Raw genomic sequence first — 23137 nt, forward strand, 5'->3', positions numbered from 1 at the left:
TACTGCCGCATTATCACGAAGGGAGAAGAGACTTTATATATTCCCGATCTTTTTGACCGATTTTATAATTAATTATCGAATATATTTGCGCTTCGCGCTGGCTCACTAAACAGTACGGCTGATTTTGTGGCAAAAGCGATCAACACGATGGGGGGGGGGGTCAGTTTATCCCTATGGGAGCCCAAGACCAAAGCTTTTTGGGGACCTGACGAAGTTCTGTTTCGTTCCTCTCAACGGGTATACTCCCGAACATGTTCAATTATTATTGAGAGGATTTACCTTTTCAAATACATCTCACTCAGCTCTATCGGTAAATCTGATTACGTCAGCAGATAGGGGATAAAAATTGATAGCAATATATTTGCAATTCATGATAATACTGACCGATTCAATCACGAATTCTTGAAATTTTTCGCGCTTCGCGCGTGTAGGCGAGAATAGGTGGTCCACTAAACGGACACCCAATACTGATGACAAGTAGCGGCAAAGAGGCGGTAGAGAAAGGGGGTTTCACCCCCCAGTAGTCCGGTTTATCACCCTATGGGGGGCCAAGACCAACGTTTTTTGGGGGGGGGGGACTGACGAAGTGCTGTTACGGCACTGTTTGCACTAAGCTACACGGAAACAGTGACTTCTTGTGACTAAAATTGTTACACTTTTGCTACATGGGTACAGGCTTTTCGGAGAATCTACATGCCATTTTAGGGTGCTTACTATATATGCGGGCGCATTATACATGGAAAACTACGGTATCTCACAGGACGTTCTAACATATTTGCCACCTCATCGCCGCCCAGTTGACATTATCGCCCTCTTGCTTCTCAAAATCACCGCCTGGGGGCGATATCGCCCACGTTGGGAACCACTGTTGTGGTCGGTATGCACTTTAACCAAACCTCTTGTACGACTTCAATCGGCAGTTTAGATGTTTTTGTCTAGGTAAAGGGCTTCAATCAATGGTTGCGGTACTGGTAGGTGCCATCATTTCGGCCCTAGTCATTTCTGTTACTGGAAAACCCAATAAGTTATAAAGGCTAGAGCGGGATTACGCGAAGTTTATGGCCCCATAAATATCGTCGGCAATACTGCCTTTGGCAAAATAACCCCCGAATATTGGTCTTGGACTCTTCGATATTGAATGTCCAATAGGCCTGTCCTTGCAATCTGAGCCCGGCGGTATAAATTCAAAGTACTGTCATGGTCCTGTATGAGATTATAATCGGTAATCCCGAGCCTGCATGTGTCTACTGATAACTAAGCCACAGAATCGTCGTTTCGCTGTGGCATCACATACCTTGGCTGTCGTCTCATTTAGATGATATTACTCGAGATATTATTCCTGCTCGCTCTGAGCCATAAACTGGATGTCACACCAAATTTTGGCGCTTCGTCGTTCAAATCAATCGTTTGCAAGCAATGTGACCACTGGTGCGATAGAGAGGACACGATGAGCGATGTCAATCCGATTAGAGTCGGAAAAGCTGGGCCCCCAGGAATTCGTGGGCCACCCGGTCCCATTGGTCCAATCGGAAGACCAGGGGATATCGGTCTCCAAGGAATACCAGGACCTGTCGGCCCCGCAGGCCCACAAGCGATCGTGAACATGACGGCTATCGAGGAAGTAATGGATCGAAAGATAAAAACAGGTCCAATTTTATATGATGCACAACACTTATTGTCAAACTCAACCTGGGTCGCGGGCACGATTCAAACATTTTGATCGCTTGCAGGGCGCTCCATTCAAATGATTCCAAAGTGTTACCTAAATATCCATACCCTTTGTTGTCACTTGCGAGCTTTATTATCGAGCCTATACATCTGCATTATACTATCAGAGAGGCGCGATGCTAGCAATACTTTTATTCCCAAACAACGGAATCGGAAAGGTCAGTGATTGGCCGATTAAAAAGGTATAGCTATAAATCGCTAAAACAGTGGCATTACCGACGATAAAAGTTGGCATATTTCTATTCTTCCATTAAGTTTCAGTCGTAATGTTGACTCTGCGTATAAGTCTTAAGAAATACAAGGTGAACGCCGAAATTGAAATGTAGTAATTTTGGTTACTTTTCACTAAATTACCATTCGGATTTCCAAGGAGACCAGGAACGTTTTCGGGGAAAAAATTAAATAGTATGACTGTCATGTTATTCATGGAACCTGGATGCAATGGTTTTGCATTGGCATTTTCGCCTAAGAGAATAAATAGTTTTTTGTCGATGTTCGACCGGAAAACTTCTAATTGAGTGTGCACTATTCTACCTTCTCAGAATTCGATGTCAATGTCACCGACTTGTGCTTAATGGTGCCTAAAGTGAAACCGCAATACCGTAGTAATACCGTTACAATATGACCTCTGACCATTGAACAATAATTTCGTTATTTGCTGTATTGCGTGATTATTAACATGAAAGTATTTCTTACTACAAATATCATCTTCTGTTATAGATGTGCTTGATAAAACAGACATTTTTCAACCTATGCTCATAATTGCTTCGTAGGCCGGATGTAACCCGCGACCTGCATGTTTGACACGCCTAGACTATAGTGTTGGGATCAAGTCACTACCTTCGAGTCACGAGTCATTTCGATTCTTTGCACATTTTGACTCGAGTCAAGTCAAGTCACCCGATTTCCAAAGGTGACTCGAGTCAAGTCAAGTCACTCGATTTTGGGAGGTGACTCGAGTCAAGACGAGTCAAGTCAAGTCAAGTCACGAGTCAAGTCACAATTCAAGTCAAGTTGCCTTTTCGAAGTATGAGGCATGATAACGTCATTGCGTTTTGCAAGCCGTCTGGAAAACAGATTGAGTGGTCATGGATTTCTAACCGATGAACGAATAAAGAGTTGAATATACACGCTAGAAGGCGCTGTATCGCTCATGTATTCGTAGAACTGCTAAACCTAAGTTGATAGTTACCAGCTAAAATAAAGAATAGATACGAATTGATAGGATGAAATACATTACCCATTTACAAATAGATATGATACAGTTCGAGCCTGCGCCAATGGTTGAGAAATATACAAACTATATTCGAATTTAATTTCAATAAAACAAGAGGTTTGGTCAAGGTGAAAACAGAAAACATAAATTACTTTACTTTACTAGTTTACGACATCGTGAGCTGTAAGCTTCGATACTTCGTTTGTGGTCAATTTATTTGTGATAGAACAATGAATGATCTGTAAAACGCACGATCATTAAATGATTGGTCGCTCTCACGGGTTACACCAGCGTTACGCAAACAATCCGAACATATGCAAGATACGGTAATTTTTATCGACACCGATTACTTGATGACTTGAACTTGACTCGTGAATTTTTCTCCAAGTCACGAGTCAATCCACATTCCTGAATCACCGAGTCAAGTCAAGTCATTTTAGCAAAGTGACTCGAGTCAAGTCAAGTCATACGAAAAAGGTGACTTGAGTCAAGTCATGACTCGAGTCATCCCAACACTGCTAGACTATGGACTTTACATCAGACTATTATCAGCAGGACTGTGGAGTTGGTAAATTTTAATACCGGCCGCAAGGCGACCGCAACTTTGACTCCGAATCCAGACATTTTCAATGGATCGACTCCAACTCCGACCCCAACTTCCAATATTCTCCTCACAGAATTCTAACTCCAACTGTGCTACAAATTTATTTCGAAAATTATATGCCACAGTGGCGGTGAAATGATTTCCACCGAAACATTGGATTTAATATACAAAGATAATAATTATGACAGTACCAGACTAAGACAACTAGATAATTCTAGTTATCTAATTCTAATCTAATTTGTGAAATATTTCCATGCTCTTATTCTAATTCTAATTTAATTTGTGAAATATGATCTTTTGCTCCAATTCTAATTCTAATCTAATTTGGTAAATATTTCCATACTCTAATTTTAATTCCAATCTAATTCATTGTTTTCCAGAAAATACGTCTATGTCCGCGTCATTTTGCATCGAGTTAACCAGTAGGCCTATATCCCTCTCGCAAAGGGAAATCCAATGCCAAGCCGCAATCGCATTACTTACACCGTACAGTCATAGTAGTTATTGTGAAAAATAATAGCCATGCTAGTATAGTAGCTTGTAGTCTGTGATCAGCCTTCTAGTTTCGATCACATGCAGAACAACAGCAAGGAAAAAATATGTATAACGCAGGCTTGTTCAATTCCCTTAACTACATCAAGAATAAATAGAAAGATTGCTTCAGATCTAACCTTAAGAAAATATAATAGAGGATGAATCCGAAAGATATTTTGCAGCAGAGCGTGAGAGCATGGACTGCGATATTTTGTGCTACTGGAAAAGAGAAAACCGTTTTCCTCATCTCAAAGCTGCTGCTCGAGAACTCGTAGGAATGACTGCAACATCAGCACCACCGGAATGAGTTTTCAGTCTTGCAGAAGAACTGTAAAATGCAGGGGTCACCAATTAAAAACGCGTTGAGGGCCACTTTTCAAATTTCGCAGAAGCCGCGGACCGCAGGAATGCAATATCGCAGTGGTTCTCAACCGTTTTGTCTTCGCGGACCCCTTTTGCATCATCACAGAACCCCGCGGACCCCCTCAAGTTTTCACACAAAATTAGCTCAATTATCATGCAACCGTCATCTTTCTTGAGCAAATATTAATTTTGGGCCACAACAGCCACAAAGTGGCTTTTATTTTTAAATAACAACACACGACAATATGTAGAAATTGGGTTTGCTTGCTATCTCCAATATTTCATTTTCGACAAACCCCATCAAGACATCTCTAAAGACTACTAAAGGATCATGTTTGCATTGGCAGGCTATTGGCAATTTGACAATTAAAATGAGTTAGCATAGTCGGGTATTTCATCTCAGACGACCATTTTAATGATGTGAGTCGCAGAGTTTTAGCAATTATGAAGCTAAACTATTTCATGCTTTCATTAATTACAAAAAATACATATTAGGTTATCAATCATTTTGCTGCTTTAGAGGTTTCGCGGACCCCCTGAAAATGCTTCGCGGATCCCCGGTCGGGAGCTACTGCAATATCGAGAGAAAATAGGCCACATAGTCGAGCCACAACGTTTTTAAAACTTAAGTTTATTACAACGCCGTGCTGAATAACATGGGCGATGGGCACGGTAATCACAAAAGAAGTAATACATTATTAAAAAAAGTAAAAATAAAAGAATAAATATAATCATAAACGGGCCGCGTGTTGGTGAGCCTGGTATAATGCAAAGCGAACGAGGCTTAGTCTACGCACATAAACCATTCTCATGCTGATCGGAATGCACTGTGATTTGATATGAACCGAACTTGATTTTTGCTGTATTTCATTCTCATTTACAATTTCATTACATTTCCAAGTTTTTTGCGAATTCAGTAATTCTAATTCTAACCTAGTTTGGAAAAGGCTGTGTTGCTCAATTCTAATCGAATTAAAAAAATTGTAGCTCTAATTCTAATTCTAAGCTAATTTGGAAACAACTGTGTAGCTCTAATTCTAATCTAATTTGGATTAGGTGCAAATTTTTTTGTTATCCAAATCTGGATAACACGTTAGATAGTTGTGTTGTGACGCTGCTGAAATTTTCACCGTGCAATTGACATGAGAGTATTTCATTCCAAACATTTATCCTTCTCTCATACGAAGTAGGTCTGGGCGAAATAGAGTACCTGAGTGAATCGATTCTGAATCGATTCTTAGGCTTCGAGTCGAGTCTAGTATTCGAGTATTAGTCACTATGACGTCATAACAGTATGAAAGATGTGGAAAGTTCAAATATATATATTTAATGCGATCGCAAAGAATTTGATGAAAGCTCAACATCAATATAAAGATAATTTGGTATTATGTCGAACTTACCTATTTCACTGCATTCTGTGGTAATGCTATGGATTACAACTTCACAGATTTATTCTTTTCACTTGCTTTCCACGGAGACCAATATTATCAAAACTATAGTTTTCGTTGACTATTTGTGTCAAGAAGCGTATCATTTCAATACTCGAAAAAAAAATTTCACACGCGACTTGTATCATTAAAATTTATGCTCGATTCAGATTCGACTGCAGATTCGATTCGATTCAGATTCGAACCCAGTCCTAGTTATAAGTTTTTATAGTTTTGAAAAGCCACAGGTACTTCGCTCTACGCATGAATTATTCAAACATGAAATGTATCCTATTTCGCGGTGGATCGATAAATTCTCTGGTCAGACTCTGATCTGACTCCTTGGCCGGATCCTTGAAATGACCGAAATCCGGCCCGAAAACCCCCAATAATAATTATTTACGAGTACCTATTTCTAGTAAACCATGAACACAGTAACAGTTCAAACGGTGCTGGTTTAGCTTATATATTGAATATGGCACCAAGAGAAACATGGCAAAAAACTCCATATGTTTGCATTTAACAGAGGTTTTTATTGGTGGCTACTGGCGGGTATGGTTGGTATAGCCTAATCACAACAGTCATGCTCATGAATGACCTTAATAGTGGTTCTGACTGTATCAAAATGTACTCATCCGGCTCCGATCCGACCCAGCCAAAAACGAAAGAATCCGGCCAGATATCCAATCCAGCTTCGGTGCATTCCCGCCTCTAATGTATTGTAACCTGTGTAAATAAAATGAGGAAAAAACAAAGGAAGTGTAGCTCATGTGTACATGTCGGCACATAATACAGACATGTCCAAATTTTCACACTACTACACCAGGGTCCACCCACCTTTTATAAACCAAGAGCCACATCGTGGGTACTGGGCTACACAGGTTATCTCCGCCGTTTATCCGTACTAGGTTGGATTTCGTACTAGAAATGTTTAGGATTTTTATCAAGTGGGAGGCGGTGTTTGGCTATAATTGCATCCATTATATTAGCGATATTTCTGCTTGCAAAAGTGGACTATATGTTTAGTCCTTCACAGTAACAAGGTATAATTACAAAAATTGCACTGGTTTGTGACTTCTTCAGTAATTTTGTGTTGGTCGCGACGATGCATCTTGCAATTTTCTTTCATTATGCAACTGAATTGCAATTCCCAAATAGTATGTGTTAGTTGATCAATAATGTTGATAAATAACTGTGATTGTTTACAGATACACATCCCATTGTATTTACTATTTGCAGTTTTCACGGACCTTTGAAAGTACTTGACTTCAAATTAACGTAGTTGGAGTCGGGGTTCAAGTCAGGAGTATTTCTACAAACTCCGACCACGACTCCCGCCTGTATTTTCCCACGACTCCGGCTCCCTCTCCAACAGCAAAGGAGGCTAATAAATTCTGTGACTTCGACTTCGAATTCATAAAGCGAAAAATAGCGAAACTCAGACTTCAACTGCACATCACTGGTACCCAGCGATAACAACAATATATGTATAGTGTCATAAATATTTGACGATACGTGCTATCGTGGACGCATGACAATATTTACTATTTTTCAGCTATCAGGACACTTTCCGGATTTGAAAACTGCAGTGCAGTAGACGTCAACTATTCCATTTCACGAAGTGCTACCGGCGGAGTGTTCAAGATAAGAATTCCGTCAGTTGGTGTTCGCGCTGTTTATTGCGACACGACAACGGATGGTGGCAGCTGGATTGTGAGTTCCGCACCATATATTTTATCCTATCATCACTAGAGCCTGTGGCGGCTCGTCCTATAGGGCAACTGGGGCATTGCCCCACCTAAAATTCGGTCCAATAACAATTATTTATCATTTATAGACGCACAGCAATCAATATATACCGACATCCCAGCGAAAACCACATTCTTCTTGTGCTTTCGCTTGTAAATGCCCATATATAGCGAAGCCTCTGCAAAAATCGAATTCTCTTCCGGTTTTTCGCTTTGCGAATGCCTAGCCGGGGCATGCCCCGGTAGCGCTCAAAACAAGCTTTTACTGTCTATTCTCTCAAAGCCGCGCACAATAAAGAAACGGTGATTTACTCTCTCCTATTCATAAAATTACCGAGCAGGTGGGGCAACGTAGCCTAGTTGCCTTACGGTGTGATGTAACAATCGTATCTATATCTGAACTCGGTTACCGTCATATGCGTTGAGTCGATCTTTGCTGGTATAGTTCCATTTTGACGGTGTTTCACACCATGATAATTCTTGAAACTTGGTGTGTTATGTCCTGATGGTGATATTTAACACCCCAAGTTTCAGGGTTGGTACTTAAAGATTAGGGCAGTAATTCCGTTTCCGAAATTGAGTGTGTGCTGATCCGTCATGTATCGCAAACAGATTTTACTCAAAAGCCGGTATTGGTGTCCATTGATTTTGACGATGTTCGATACCGAGATCGGTCATGACATTTGGCACGGTAGGTCTTAATGTTAGTATCGAACGCTGTACCAAGTTTTAAGTTTGTCACTGAACTGTGTTAGTGGTAATTCCGTTTCCTAAGTCGAGTGAGAGCTGATTCGTCATTTATCGCTAACAGGTATTGATTTTAACGATGCTCCTTACCTAGATCGGTAATGAGCTTTTGCACAGTATGTCTTGATTTTAGTATCGAACGCTGTGCCAAGTCTCAAGGTTGACACTCAATGATTAGGGCAGTAATTTCGTTATCGAGGTCGACTATGGTAGAGATGTGTGCCGATCTGACACCTAACGATCTGCCTACGTAACGCATTGCGTATTTCCCGCAAAAGCCGGTGTGTCTGTGCTAACGTTAACTGTGTTCCATACTGAGATAGGTGATGAGACGATGGTATCATGATACAGTTTACAAACATTCTCGTTTTGCATTCAAACATTTACTTTTATTTTAAATTCTCCAATGTCAATTTCACCGTGAAATTGTGGTCTTCAAGCCATTTGCTTACAGGGCTTTAGAGCAGCCGTAAATTTGCATTGCTCCAGCTCCGGCTCCGGAGCTTTATTCTATCATACATTAGCTCCGGCTCCAGCTCCGGAGCCGCATTAATACCACTGCTCCGGCTCCAGCTCCGGCTCCGGCTCTGAAAACGATCGAAGGTGTCTGTCTATATAAGGGGTGGGCAACCCACGGTCTGCGGGCCATATGTGGCCCGCGAGAAGGTTTTGAGTAGCCCGCGACCTAATTTCCCACTATATCATCAAAATTATCTTATATTATCGAAATTGAATTGCTCAGATTGTGAACTTGCAAGGTCAACCAAAAATATGATTAGTCCGGCCGCGACACTTGGGATGTTGATGACTAAAATGTCAGTTTCGACGCAATGGCAGATCCAGGGTCCAGTCACATTTTTAGTAAATCGTCGTACATTACAATAAACTAAAATAGTAGTAAAATTTTTCTTCACGCTTCGCGTGTTTAATTGTCACACGATTTATTTCTTTGTAGCCTTCCCCTACCTGAAAATGAAAAAAACGCCTGATTTAGCCGATTGAGTCGAACTATATTCGTAATTACGAGAAAAGGTATTTTCGCGTTGCGCTCGCAGAAAGATCGTCGGCGATGAAATGTAGGCTCAAAATGATTGTCGTATATTAGCGGAAATCTTCGATATCGAGATGTCCAGATGCCGAATAGTTCTGTCCTTGCAAACTGAGCCCAGCGGGCGGTATACAGTCGACCCGCAATATACGCAAGTAATAATAATATTAACTTTGAAAATTTTACGCGCCTGGCGCGGCTAGTGGGCAGCGCACTCGTTCGTCAATTTCATGTGGCCCTATAGCCGAAAAGGTTGGCCGCCCCTGGTCTATATAGATTACTAATTTACCCGTATGTTAGTTATCTATAGTAATCTAGAGTCTGTCAGCCGTCAGTAACATCGGATGCAGCAACAAAGACATACGTGCCGCCGTACCTGCTTGTGACGACATAATGAATACTTGTCAATTGTCGATAACATCATGTAACATCATATAGTTGCATTAGAACGCACTTTACTCCGTGCCATTGCTGCGTACAGCATTAAAATTCTGATGCGGCGTTTTAACACTGGCACTGTAGTCTACTCGTTAACATTAAGCCATGCAGCTCAATTCAATTTTTAAATGTGCGATTATTATACAACTGTAACTGTAGTAAGAGCAATATGGGCGGATATAACAACGTGATCAATAGAAATTCGATTTGTACCAAATGGCCAATGGTTTGACGTTCGATATTGGTGCACTCGTTGCAGTCCATCCGGTGTCGATCAAGTATAATATAATATTATATCTGAATATAATATTTTCCGGTTGAAATAAATCGAATAATCGAATTATACACTGTGCCATGCACATTGCGCCGTGCCCATAACGAATTAAACTATGTAGTATGCACATTGCACATTTACAAGTCACAGTGCGCGATAATCCGGGAATACTATAGTATCAAGCAGACATCAAGAATGAATTAACGAAACAGATGATTACAAATTGGAAATCATAGCAGACATGGGGTGATTACTTCTTGAATGTAATCGATTGCGATTACGATTACTTCTGAATGACGCGATTACGGTGCTTTGATATCAAAGAGATATTTTCACACTGTGTAATGTTTCAATTCCCTGTTGTGAATACCGCCAGTAACGACCTTGATGTTAAATCCCCACCCATGGTTATTGTAAGTGAATCCTAAACATCGCGACAGTCGGTATGGAAATCGAACGCGTGCATACCTTTAGATAGGTGACACTAACAAGTTTATTACATCGGTGAAATACTCTGAAACGTCGATTCGTGATTGTGTTATCTATATTCATCTTCCATATCTGTGGACACAAAGATTTCTTAACTTTGGTTACAGCTCATTCGTAACGAATTGTTGCGTGCAATCTAAAAAAGCACAAGTCGCAGACGAATAATTTGATTTCAATGAACTAAAAAGTCCTTTTGTTTTGATGTTGGATTTAATACAATTTGTATGACTATACCGAATCCGATTCCGAAAGTGAAATGTTACTTTAGTAGAAAATTGGATGACTCGCATTTTGATATTGATAGATGTGTAGAGTAATATGACTAGTTTATAAAATCTCGGTAATGTTTTTTTGCCATGTCTGTGATCAACAAATATGTGATCAAGTTTTACCATTTGTACCGTTTTGTGGTTAACTCAAGTCAGTGGCCGCGTTTGTGTTGATTTCAGGAATGATCATGACGTGTTGGCCGGGTAAATTAGTTAATGCGGTTGTAACTATGACCGTAAAGAGTTGCTGACATTCCAATATCTTTTACGCTGTAATATACGGATTCACTTGTCATAATTTAATTCTCAGTTATTATTCAGTCATTCAAATCTCATATACTCAAAATGTAATAGGTTTATGCCAAGTCGTATATGTACCGATTACTAAATACTTTGTCTTACAGAATAGTAACGACCTTTACAGTTGAATAAAAATTATCGGTCATATGAATACAACCAGGATGAATTAATTCAAGTTTGCGAGTTGTAGTGATATAATCAAGTAAGTGAAAACTAGATTTGTAACACCGGTTAATGTTATGAATAATTCTTTTGAGTATGGTAAGATGTTAAAATGTCTCTTTGGCAAACGGAAAGCCAGATCGCGAATAGAGTTGTAATGTTTCAAGGATTGTTTCAAAGTATAATCTTGAAATGTGACTGGATCAAAGTTGGTAGTTATGTTTGTCAATCTATTTCAATTCAGACTATGTCAAAGTCCATTTCATTCCGGATTATCTCAGTTTACCTGTAGAACATCTGGCGAACGGATTTAAAGTTGGCAAATTACCAAAATGATTGAATATTATCGGGTTAGAGATAGTTGGTATTGATTCTATAAGTGTTAAAACAGCGGCGTGGAATGTGTGAATGATCCGGAAACGGAGTTGAAAGTTGGTCAAGTCAAGTAATATTCAGTTTCAAAAGGATTATACTCTTAAAAAGATTCGAGTTATACCAACAATTGCCAATTTGTGGGTATTCAAGTCGCCGCCGTTGTGGTTCTGTTATTCCTTACCCTTGTGAGCGATCGTGGGATTTTACAATTATTTCACACCTATTTGAGTATGCGGTAACCGTACAAAGGATTAGGGTTAGGACCGAAATAAGTGACAATTTGTTGCTATTCAAGTTATCGACACTGGCGGTTCTGTTAGTCGTTACTTATTAAATCTTACCAGCGAAATCAAGTTCTGTGACAAACTGATTACTAAAATTTCACCGCGTGAGCGATCGGTATGGCTATGACACCAAGTCGTGAAAGATGACTATGTCTGAGGTGTTATCTTGTGGGCGATCGTAGGATTTTACAAATATTTCACACCTTTTTGAAGTGTTAGTATGTGAACGCGGCTATTGTTGGTATTTGAATCGCCGTCTACGCCGGCTCTGTGGCAAACTAGTTACCAAAATATTACCAAGCAACTGACTCCTAGATTTAGAAAACTATTTCACACCCTTTTTTGCTAAAAGTACGACATGTACGAATCACCGCCGCATCCATAAGACACAATAGCCGCATGCCACCCCCGCCATAAGAATAACGATATATTGATGTCGTAATCACCGTAAACGCTGGGAATAACTCGAATCGGTCATATATAATAATTTGTGATATACACATTAACTAAGGATCAATCACGTGACTATTTACTTGATACATATTCAACACCGATCGAGAGATACCTATACCCGAAAGGGCGATTCACGACCGCGCCCATAAGAACACATAGAGAATCACCAGAGACCGCGTAAGAATACATGACAGACACATCATCGCCGCGGCCTACATCCACAACGATAGTTCACTACGACACAAGAATCCGTGGGCACATCATCGCCACAGCATATATCTGAAAGGGTACCATCATCACCACATAGGCACATCATCACCGCATGGAGGTCTGAAAGGGTACCATCATCACCACGAGTTTTCACGGCACATCATCGCCGCAGCCTATACCAGAAAGGGTACCATCATCACCGCATCCATAAGAACACATGGCACATCACCACCACAAGGGGGGTCTAAAAGGGTACCATCACCACCCCGGGTTTTCAGGCACATCAACGCCGCACCCATAAGAGCCCCATGCAAAAAACATTAGTTCGCGAGCGATCATATTAACTACTACTGTAGCCTATTTACCAGTCTTATACGGAAATTTCGTACATTTTAATGCATTCTAAAGCAATAATGGACAGCGCTCGTAAGTTTGCAGTTGCTGTTTTTTTTTTGTTACAATATCTATCTTTCAGCCGCGCAAGTAAATCCCTTCCTGGAGCGTGCGCATAGCATTCGTTGCTAGTCGGTATATGCACCTTCAAACATTTCCACCATAGAATCAAACTCTCTGTTTCAATGCGTGAGCGAGCAAGTATAAAATTACGTTATTCGTTACAGAGGCCATTATCACTTTGAGCTCTCAGTGATACGAGAAGAAGTCTGGTGAGCGGGATCATTTCTGAGCAAACCAATCAACCCATCTCATTTTTTCCATGACTGGAGCCCAACACCAATAGTTACAGAAGTCAGCTTTGTCAAGTTGATGTTTTTCATTGGTCCCCTTCGCACGTTTGCCATGTCAGTATTTCCTCTGGAAATATGTCCATGTCCAATCTGATAAAACGCACCTGGATAATTAGCTATGCAATGTGTGTGAAGTCGGTGGATTCGTCCAACGCTAGAGGCTGAAGTAGTCTACGTGGCAACGTGTGTAAGAGCACGCGATAAAACATCGACTGAGACTGCGCCGTTACTCAGTCTTCTGGTGACGGTTGAATCAGACAACTGTAGCGTCGAAATTTGTCAGGTGATGTTGTGTTGGCCTTGCTGCTAAGTTGCAGAAACAGCGAATATTCGCACAGTACATTGAAGTTTTATTGCAGTCACACCTTCTCTCGCAGATTCTTGGGTTTAGCGATATTCTAAGAATTTTGAACAATGCGTCGGTAACGTCGTCGGCAATTTTAACAATGCCTCGAAATATGGGTTGCTGGGCTTGACACCTAGCTAGCAACGTTTTACCTAAGATCAGGCGATATGTATAACTCCAGAAGAAACTATCGTGGTATCATTTTGAGCTTCTACGTTTCGTTACAACAACTGCTCTTCGAAAAATATGACACATCGGTCTTCCGTTACAATACTGTGCCAGTAGCAATTGCGTTCATAATGGAAGATGTCGCGGGCCGCAAAATAATCGTCTACGGGCCGCATTGATCTAATCGTACGCGGGAGGAAAGCGCACTCTTACCTTTTTCCCGGCATATTTCGATAAAAATGAATGGCTGACGTATAAGCGAGGATAAGGACGCCTTGTTATACACTTTTACACTGCTGGTCCCAGAGGCAGTCTATCTAGTTGGAACAAAATTGGGTATCGTGATCTGAATCATGTGGTCTCTACTGCATACGGTGTCTCGATATTACTCGATCGTCGACATTACTCGGTTAGAGTTGACTGGCTTGTATTCCAATGCATCTTTTTTTCGGAGTAGTAACCAGTGGTGAACTTTCAAAATTCCTATAGTTGAAAAATCGCTTTCCATCAACTTTGCTGCAGTAACTGGCTTTTTTAATATCATATTGACCACTCCGATTTCATCCGCAGAATCCAAGCGTGGTTTCAACACATTAAAACGCATCTAGACTTCTCTTAGAATCGGGATGTGTAAAGATATAGGCTCGATGAGTTACAGTAGATGTGCTCAGGAGTCTCAGCGCTGTCATTATGGGTATTCCAGATTTCAATGAATTCGTCATTGAGCATCTTGCAACTATGAAATCACGCCGCGCGCAATACGCCTACTGATACAGACGTTAAAATATGCAGGTATGAACTACTGTACTTCATATTTTCTTTTTTTAAATATATTTCTGTCATGAATATATTAATAAAATTTGAAATGCGTAAGCCTAGTTAACCACGCCTAATATCTATACAGTATACAAACTGTGTGTGACGACCACGAAGTCACATTTTCACGTCGGAATACACTGTTGTGACGTCATTTAGATTATTAACATCGCATGTACCCTTTGCCCCACCACTCGATATTGTCACGAGCCGCCACTGACTAGAGCAGGGGTGGGCAAACTTTTGAGCTCGCGGGCCGCATTCAACATCTGAATCCATCCGCGGGCCGCACTATATAAAATTGGGATCATAAACCAAAACGCAATATTGCTGGTATTTGATTATATAGTGAGGACATGGAGATAATATATATGCTTATTTGAAACAAACCAAACATTGCTATGATGATATCGTACACGTGCCAGAAACAATGGCGAGATTTCATAGGCTGGTCGACCTCAATAACCAATTTGTCAAAACTATAGAGATGAAAGTCTGTTGTCCCGATTCTTAGAACAGGATTGAAATTTAAATCTGTGAGCATAGTGATCAGTTCATAGATTTACTAATTCTGCTTTGGGTTCAGTTCCAGGACACACAATGCTGACAGCATCGTAACCATGTTAGCTTCAAACACGCTTCTACTATATGTGTAGATTTCGCGCCCCTTTATCGTCATATCACAAAACGCAATCAGGATGCTATAGCACACCTAACGGATTGTTTGGTGGCATGGGAGGTTACGACTATTGATGAGAGATATTTAAATATGAAATTCATACTAAATACAGAGCACTAATTAGGAATCGTAAGGAAATCGCGAGAAGCGCGAAAAAATTTTCAGTTGAGCTCAGCTTCGCGATCCTCTTCAGATGCTTTCATGACCCCAAGGGGCACGCGTTCCCCAGGTTGAGACCCACTTCCTTATAATTATCACGGTGAAATATACTAAGAAAAATTTTAATCAAGTCCCTGTGTGGTGAATTCTTGTGCGCGATTGTCTCGTCCTTTATATTTAGTTAAACCAATTATTACTTGATTACCTGTCTTTTCCTCTATATATTGTCTCGCTCCTAATTTGTCATTTCTTGGTACCTTATAGTTGCTGGCCTAGCTGTGTTGCGTATAGTGCTCGTTTTCAGTTAATAAAAGCCTTGGTTACTCTGTGAAATAAAGGTCATCACAATTTTATTAACTGAAAAGATCTACTATGGCGTCGAACCAGACGCTCATTCGCGTTCCCGTGTTAAAGGCTATGCCGAGGGATGATGATGCTGGTCAGGAGTTCAAGCACTGGATGCGCATGATAAAGGCGTATCTCACGTCCGTCGATGCTGCTAGAAGAGATGGTGACCCAGAGATCGATAGGTTCAGTATAATGGCAGGGTACTTGTCGGCTGAATCTTTTTCGCTGGTTGAGGAAGAATCGACCTTTACGGATGCGATGAAACTTCTTGAGGGCTTGTACGTGAAAAAGAAGAATCTTGTCTATGCGCGCCATGAGTTAGCCACAAGGAATCAGCAGCCATCGGAGACCATATCTGAGTACGTTCAGAGTCTCCATGCTCTGGCTAAGCAATGCGAATTCAAGGACATTTCGGCAGCACAGTACAAGGAGGAGTCCGTGATGAATGCAATGATCACCGGATTGCGCTCTTCAAGTATACGACAAAGGTTGCTAGAGTATGAGGACCTCACACTGCAGAAGGCCACACAAGTTGCTGATACTCTTGAAAAAGCACAGAAGTTCTCTGAAAACTACCAGCAGCCGTTGGCATCGGTCGCCAAGGTATCTGTATGTGCGGATAGCGCTAATGACAACGGACTCGATACCAAACCAGATCCGTCTGCCATTGCTGCTTCAACCTCGAAGACTCGTAAATACCAGAAGAAATGCTGTTATTGTGGCACTCGTCATGTTTTTCGCAAGAGTCTATGTCCCGCGAAGGATGCTGAATGCTTTGGATGTGGGAAGATCGGGCATTTCAAGAAATACTGCGATTCGCTTTATTCCGACGAACCTATTAAGGATTCGGACCGCCGACGTGTGGCGTCGCTTCTGGCTGGGATTCCGAGCTCGTTAAAAGGTGCAATTATTACGATTGGTTTGGAAGGCAATGACTTGGATGCGCTATTGGATTCGGGGGCCGCCGAGAACTACATAGATTATCAGGTGGCGTTGCGGCTGAAGTTGTCGATTACACCATGCGATGTCACCGTTGGGCTGGCATCAAAAGATGCAGTAACCAAAATGCGTGGCTCCGTAGCGGTTTCGATAAACATTTCCGGAAGCGTATACCGTAACGTTCATTTTGGTGTCGTTTCTAATCTATGCGCCGATGTTATCTTGGGACACGAGTTTCTAGAACAGCATAAAGAGGTGATATTTAAATTTAATGGACCTCGTGATACACTCTATGTCGGACAGTGCAACCTCGCCGCTGCAAAAACCTACGAGATTCCGAGACTGTTCCGATTTCTTGATCCGGATAGCAAACCCATAGCAACAAAATCGAGGTATTATTCCCGCCAGGATAAATCTTTCATCAATTCCGAGATTGAGAGAATGTTGGGGGAAGGGATAATAGAAAGGTCTTCCTCGCCCTGGAGGGCGCAAGTTGTCGTAACCAAAGGCGACAGACATAAAAGACGGATGGTTATTGACTATTCACAAACGATAAACCGTTATACATATCTGGACGCATATCCTCTGCCGAAAATTGACGAGGTCGTCAACGAGATAGCGAAAGGTAGCGTCTATAGCTCTGTTGATTTAAAGTCCGCCTACCATCAGATCCCCTTGTCGGATGACGACAAGCCGCCAACAGCGTTTGAGGCGAATGGGCGGCTGTATCAGTTTCGTAGAGTTCCATTTGGTGTGACTAATGGTGTTTCAGCTTTCCAGCGTTTCATTGACACGTTCATCGATCGCAATAAGCTGGAAGGTACGGTGGCATATCTTGATGACATCACGATCATTGGGCGATCACAGGAGGAACACGACAGACGTCTGAAGGCCTTCATGGAAGCTGCAAAATTGAGTAATCTAACACTGAACCTAGAAAAATCCGTTTTTTCAGTGAAAAAGCTCAGACTTCTCGGCCACTGCGTATCCCACGGTGATATCAGACCCGATCCTGAAAATCTGCGACCGCTCATGGAAATGAAACCACCTGGAAATGCTGCAGAAATGAAGCGATGCATTGGTATGTTTGCGTATTACTCTAAATGGATTGTCAATTTTTCAGAAAAGCTGAAACCTCTAACAGAAAATAGAGGGTATCCACTGGGGCAGGAGGCGTCGAACGCCTTTCGGAAGCTCAAAGATGGTTTGCTGGAAGCCAGTCTTGGATACATATGTGATGATTCGCCGTTTGTTGTGGAGTGCGACGCATCAAACTCTGCTGTCGCTGCTGTTTTGAGCCAGAAAGGTAGGCCGGTCGCGTTCGCGTCTAGAACGCTCAATAAGACGGAACAGAACTATCCGGCCGTTGAGAAGGAAGCTGCAGCTATCATAGAAGGTTTACGCAGATGGGGATATCTGCTTCACGGTAAAAGGTTCAAGTTGGTTACTGACCAAAAGGCTCTGTCCTTCATTTTCAAGAAATGTCATAAGAGTAAAATTAAAAACACAAAGCTTCTACTGTGGAAACTTGAACTTAGTGCATTCGATTATGAAATTGAACATCGTCCTGGAATACAGAATTTTGCTGCTGATGCTATATCAAGGATATTTTCTGTTCATTCAATTTCAGCATTGCGGGAGGCACATGTTCATTTAGGACACCCGGGAGTTCGGAGGCTTATGCATTTTGTCAGGGCTAAAAATCTGCCCTTTTCGATTGATGACGTTAAAGCCGAATGCCGATCGTGCATGGAGTGTGCCAGAATCAAGCCTCGTTATTTTCGGCCGGCGGAGGAGTGCTCGTTGATTAAAGCTACGAAACCAATGGAGCGATTGAGTGTGGATTTCAAAGGCCCCGTTGCTGGCAGAAATAAGTATCTTTTGATAATCATTGACGAGTTCAGTCGTTTTCCGTTTGCCTACCCGTGTAGGGACATGTCTTCGAGAACGGTAATCAATCGATTGTCTCAGTTGTTCTCACTTGTCGGCGCTCCTAACTATATCCATAGTGACCGGGGGATGTCGTTTCTTTCCAGAGAGGTGAAGACCTTCCTTGCGAAGAGGGGGATTGCGAGCAGTCATTCAACGCCTTATCACCCGACGGGAAACTCTCAGTGCGAAAGAGTGAACCAAACGATATGGAGAACTGTCAAGCTTCAGCTGGCCTCTCAGAATATGCGCGAAGATGACTGGGAAATGGTACTTCCCGATGCTCTTCATTCTGTGCGTTCATTGCTGTGCACTGCAACTAATGTTACTCCGCACGAAAGGTTTTTCGCATTCCCTCGTAAATCTACGTTCGGGCAATCTTTACCAGATTGGTTGCTTCAAAGTGATACTGTTCTGCTACGCAAGCACGTCAGAAGCAAGGATGAACCCTTGTGTGAGCCCGTGGATTTGCTGGATGCAAATTCGAAGTATGCCTCTGTCCGTTTTCGCAATGGTACGGAATCGAGAGTTTCGGTGAAAGATTTAGCGCCCTATCCGAAGAACCGAGATGACATCGAGTCAAGAGCCGCTGCGGAACATGTTGAACTTGACGACACCGATCCTTGTGATCAGCGTAACTCACCTACTGCTCCAGAAGTCGTATTGGACCAAGACAGCCCGCAGACGACTGAAGATAATGATAGTCCGCCTTTACGTCGGTCTACCAGAATCCGTAAAGCCCCCGATCGTTTTCGATATTGAGTCAATTGCCAATTCCTTGTACGTATTGTACGATTTCCTTTCGGGCGGGGAGATTGTGGTGAATTCTTGTGCGCGATTGTCTCGTCCTTTATATTTAGTTAAACCAATTATTACTTGATTACCTGTCTTTTCCTCTATATATTGTCTCGCTCCTAATTTGTCATTTCTTGGTACCTTATAGTTGCTGGCCTAGCTGTGTTGCGTATAGTGCTCGTTTTCAGTTAATAAAAGCCTTGGTTACTCTGTGAAATAAAGGTCATCACACCCTGCATTGATTCACGCATTTTATCAATATTTTAAATAAGTTTCTTTTTAGACTCTCGCGGGCCGCACAGAACGGTGTTGCGGGCCGCATGCGGCCCGCGGGCCGTAGTTTGCCCACCCCTGGACTAGAGCTAAGCATACTGATCCGGGTACTCGTATAAGAATCGAATATCAATTTTCACGATTCGAGTCCAGTAGTGAGGGTCGATGTTATCGATCACCGAAATCGTACGTCCATTGCCACTATTAAAAACTTTTTAACGAAACATAGTTTCTGCATGGTTATGGCTCATCAACACATATGACCAATGTCAATTCTCACTGAAACTGTTGTATGAGCTCACCATGAGTTAAGGGTGTGACAAGTGCACGCTTAGGTGAGTGACTTGACTTGACTCGACTCTATTCAAAATATGCACTGACTCTAGTGACTTGTTCCCGACACTGCAGTGTACAGTACACATTTCACAATCACTAAATTAATGGTGCTAGCTAGACGATGAGAACTTGGGGAGAAGTGTAGACCAAACAATCTTTTTATTGGCACCAGCTTATCTGTAAATCGATTTCCAGGTGTTTCAAAGGAGAGTGGATAGAAGCGTCGACTTCAATCGGAATTGGGAAGATTACAAGAACGGATTTGGAAGCGCGGATGGGAACGTGTGGCTTGGTGAGAGAAGGTTATTGAAACTGCTCTAGAAGTGAATTTGTTGAACTATCAGTTCGTCGTTGTACAGTAGCAATCTTTAATAGTGACTAATGTGACTTGATTTCACTTTATCGATCCGGCTGGCGCCTAATTTTAGGATATGAGACACCGAATATAACATATCTGTCTCATCTCGACAGCGTATCTGCCTCCTTCTTCTTTTACACTGCGGTAATTAGATGAATTTTATAGTATATTGCCATGAAAGAAGATTGCATAGTTATTGCGACATGTAATGAATGCTTTGTTATAATCACACGCCGCTCGTAACTGTCTGTCTACAACAGTGATTCTCAAACTTTTCAAAAATATTCACCAAACGGTCCCTCGGCAATTTTTAAATGACTCACGGTCCCTTACACAATTGACACTAAACAGGACGTTTTATTGTGTGGTGTCAATGTGATAGCCGAAGCCGATTGTGTAGCCGATTTTTTGCGACCAGCTCGGCTATGTTTGCCATGTTTTTAGGAACGCAACTGTATAATATCGTGAACCGCATTCAAAAAGGTACAAATTCACATTCAACCCCCGGAACGGGGATCTTGACCCTCATAGGGCGATCAATCCAATATCTGGGGGACAAATCTTTCAGACATCTCCTATCCCTACTCGTAATCTCATCACGGCCCTTGATACACCCGATTCAAAAGCGGTGTTACGCGATTCAGGAACGGGCCGAAATAGCAAACGACAAACGTTTTTTAAAGTTAAGGAATCAATTTTGTCAACATCAATAATTACTTTGTTGAAGCCTGTTGTTATTTTGTAAACTCACGCGTACCAGACTATAATCTGTACGAAAAATTCCTTTTCAATTCGGGGAGCAATATTTTCTTCCGCTAGTCGTATTTTTACCGCAGAGAGCTTAGATTGGGACTATGCAGTGCCTGAACTGAACATATCAATATCGAAGGTTCCGGTTAACATGCGGTCATAATTTTTTTTTACGGCTTCATTTCATCCATCTATTTTCTTACTGACTTCTCACTTCTCGTGAAGTCGCATGTTGAGCAATCATTCATATGGTATGGTGGGACCTAAGCACCTAACCGATGTGGAAATAGTCCGCGAAATGTTGACGATGCACCAGAAGGTTGCGCACCCATATACTAAAGTATTTCAACGGTCTCAAGCGATGCTCACATATTTGCGAATTAGCTGCCGGAAATATTCCGCAATTTTCTTTTGGATCATTTGAATTTTTTGGAAAGCATTCGTAGTCCAAAACAATATTTGTCTCGCGGACGCCGAAAAGACCGCGGACCCCAGTTTGAGAACCACTGGTATATAGTAATTCAATTTTACACCAGTACGTCTCAATATTAGTGTTATAGTTATTTTGTGACGAAACCGAAGCATGCTATCTGTATAGTAACCCGCTGTTTATTTTTTTCGATAAAAACTTTGAGATTTTGAACGTTCGATAAGATGCGATGCTGCAAATGTCTCGAAATTCATAATTATATTTTCTCGCTTTTATAGGGATAAATGTAGTCTGGAGGACAATATAGTTTCCATATGCTGCAACTATATATTAGATTTATCTTCAACGCAGGTCTCGAAATATTGCACCAACTAACCAAATCTGGAAGTCACGAATTGAGAATCGATATGATCGCAAGAGATGGAACCTATTATACCGTAAAATACAGGTGACTGATTATGGGAATAAGTTTCTGCATGTCGATTGGCGGGGTGTGCCTCTATATCTATTTTGTGTGGCGATACGGTGCGTAACCATCAGCTTGACTGCAAGGTGTTTGAAATCAGGCTGGTATGACGACAAAGTAGTGCGAACCAGTTCCTTTAAGTGCTGCTGAGCATTTTAGGATGATTCCAGCTCAGTAAATCTGTCTTCGCTGGCAAAGTTTTGATGCTAGATTTCGTAATGACGTTTCAAGTTACCAGCTTTGTAATTATTGAGCGAATCTTGACAGATTAGGCATAGTGGCTTACCTTTATTACCTGACCGAATGCGAACTCTTCCTCACGTTCAATTTTAAAAGTCATATTTTCCGGTTCACACTTTCTTTTCTTGTAATTATCGTTCATCGATATCTTCTTGGTTATAATGTTAGCCTTTACAATACAAATGGAGGAGCCATATTCTCCAACCCTGGCCCGGAAATAATCGTGACATGCGCCGCCGTCATTAATTATCAAGTTCATTGTTGAACACAACGATTTATCATTGATTGATGATCTGAGCATGCACCATTGTTGCACCATGATTCGAGATTTCTAATCCAAAGTTCCAACCCTGTAGTGCACATTCACTATATTTGGTAGGGATGGTGTGAACGTGAGGTTCACGTTCGCGTTCTGTGTGTGAACCTCAGAAATTTAGAGGTTCACGTTCACAAACGAACCTTGGTAGGTTCTGCACTGTGAACCTTTTTGATTTGTTCCTATTTTCACTTCATTATAAAACCTTTGGTTGAAATGTATTGCATTTCCACTGCGGGCCACTCTATGCATGGCGCTGGCAGCATAAAAAATCAACATTAAACGAGCACGAGCATGCACCTTGACAATCTCAAAAATTTTACTTGCTCTGTTACTAAAGTTTGCTCGAAATATCCAGCGTTCCGTTTGTGAAT

At 41.6% G+C, this 23137-nt stretch overlaps 1 protein-coding gene across 2 annotated transcripts in view; it reads left to right on the forward strand.

Moving 5' to 3' along the window:
• The first annotated feature begins 1160 nt into the window (after window positions 1–1160).
• Window positions 1161–23137, forward strand: part of LOC145440736 (fibrinogen-like protein A) — a 32247-nt gene continuing 10270 nt past the window's right edge. Inside the window, exons 1-4 of one of the 2 annotated variants that reach the window (XM_080318475.1) lie at window positions 1161–1646; window positions 7428–7585; window positions 20399–20495; window positions 22093–22189. In XM_080318475.1, coding sequence (XP_080174601.1) covers window positions 1316–1646; window positions 7428–7585; window positions 20399–20495; window positions 22093–22189 — 683 coding nt within the window. In that variant the 5' untranslated portion in view covers window positions 1161–1315. The remainder of the gene's footprint in view (window positions 1647–7427; window positions 7586–20398; window positions 20496–22092; window positions 22190–23137) is intronic. The other variant, XM_080318476.1, reaches the window with a different exon arrangement.

The sequence above is a fragment of the Botryllus schlosseri genome, chromosome 6, assembly GCF_051294905.1.
Source record: "Botryllus schlosseri isolate E-star chromosome 6, Bs_hap1, whole genome shotgun sequence".
NCBI lineage: Eukaryota > Metazoa > Chordata > Ascidiacea > Stolidobranchia > Styelidae > Botryllus > Botryllus schlosseri.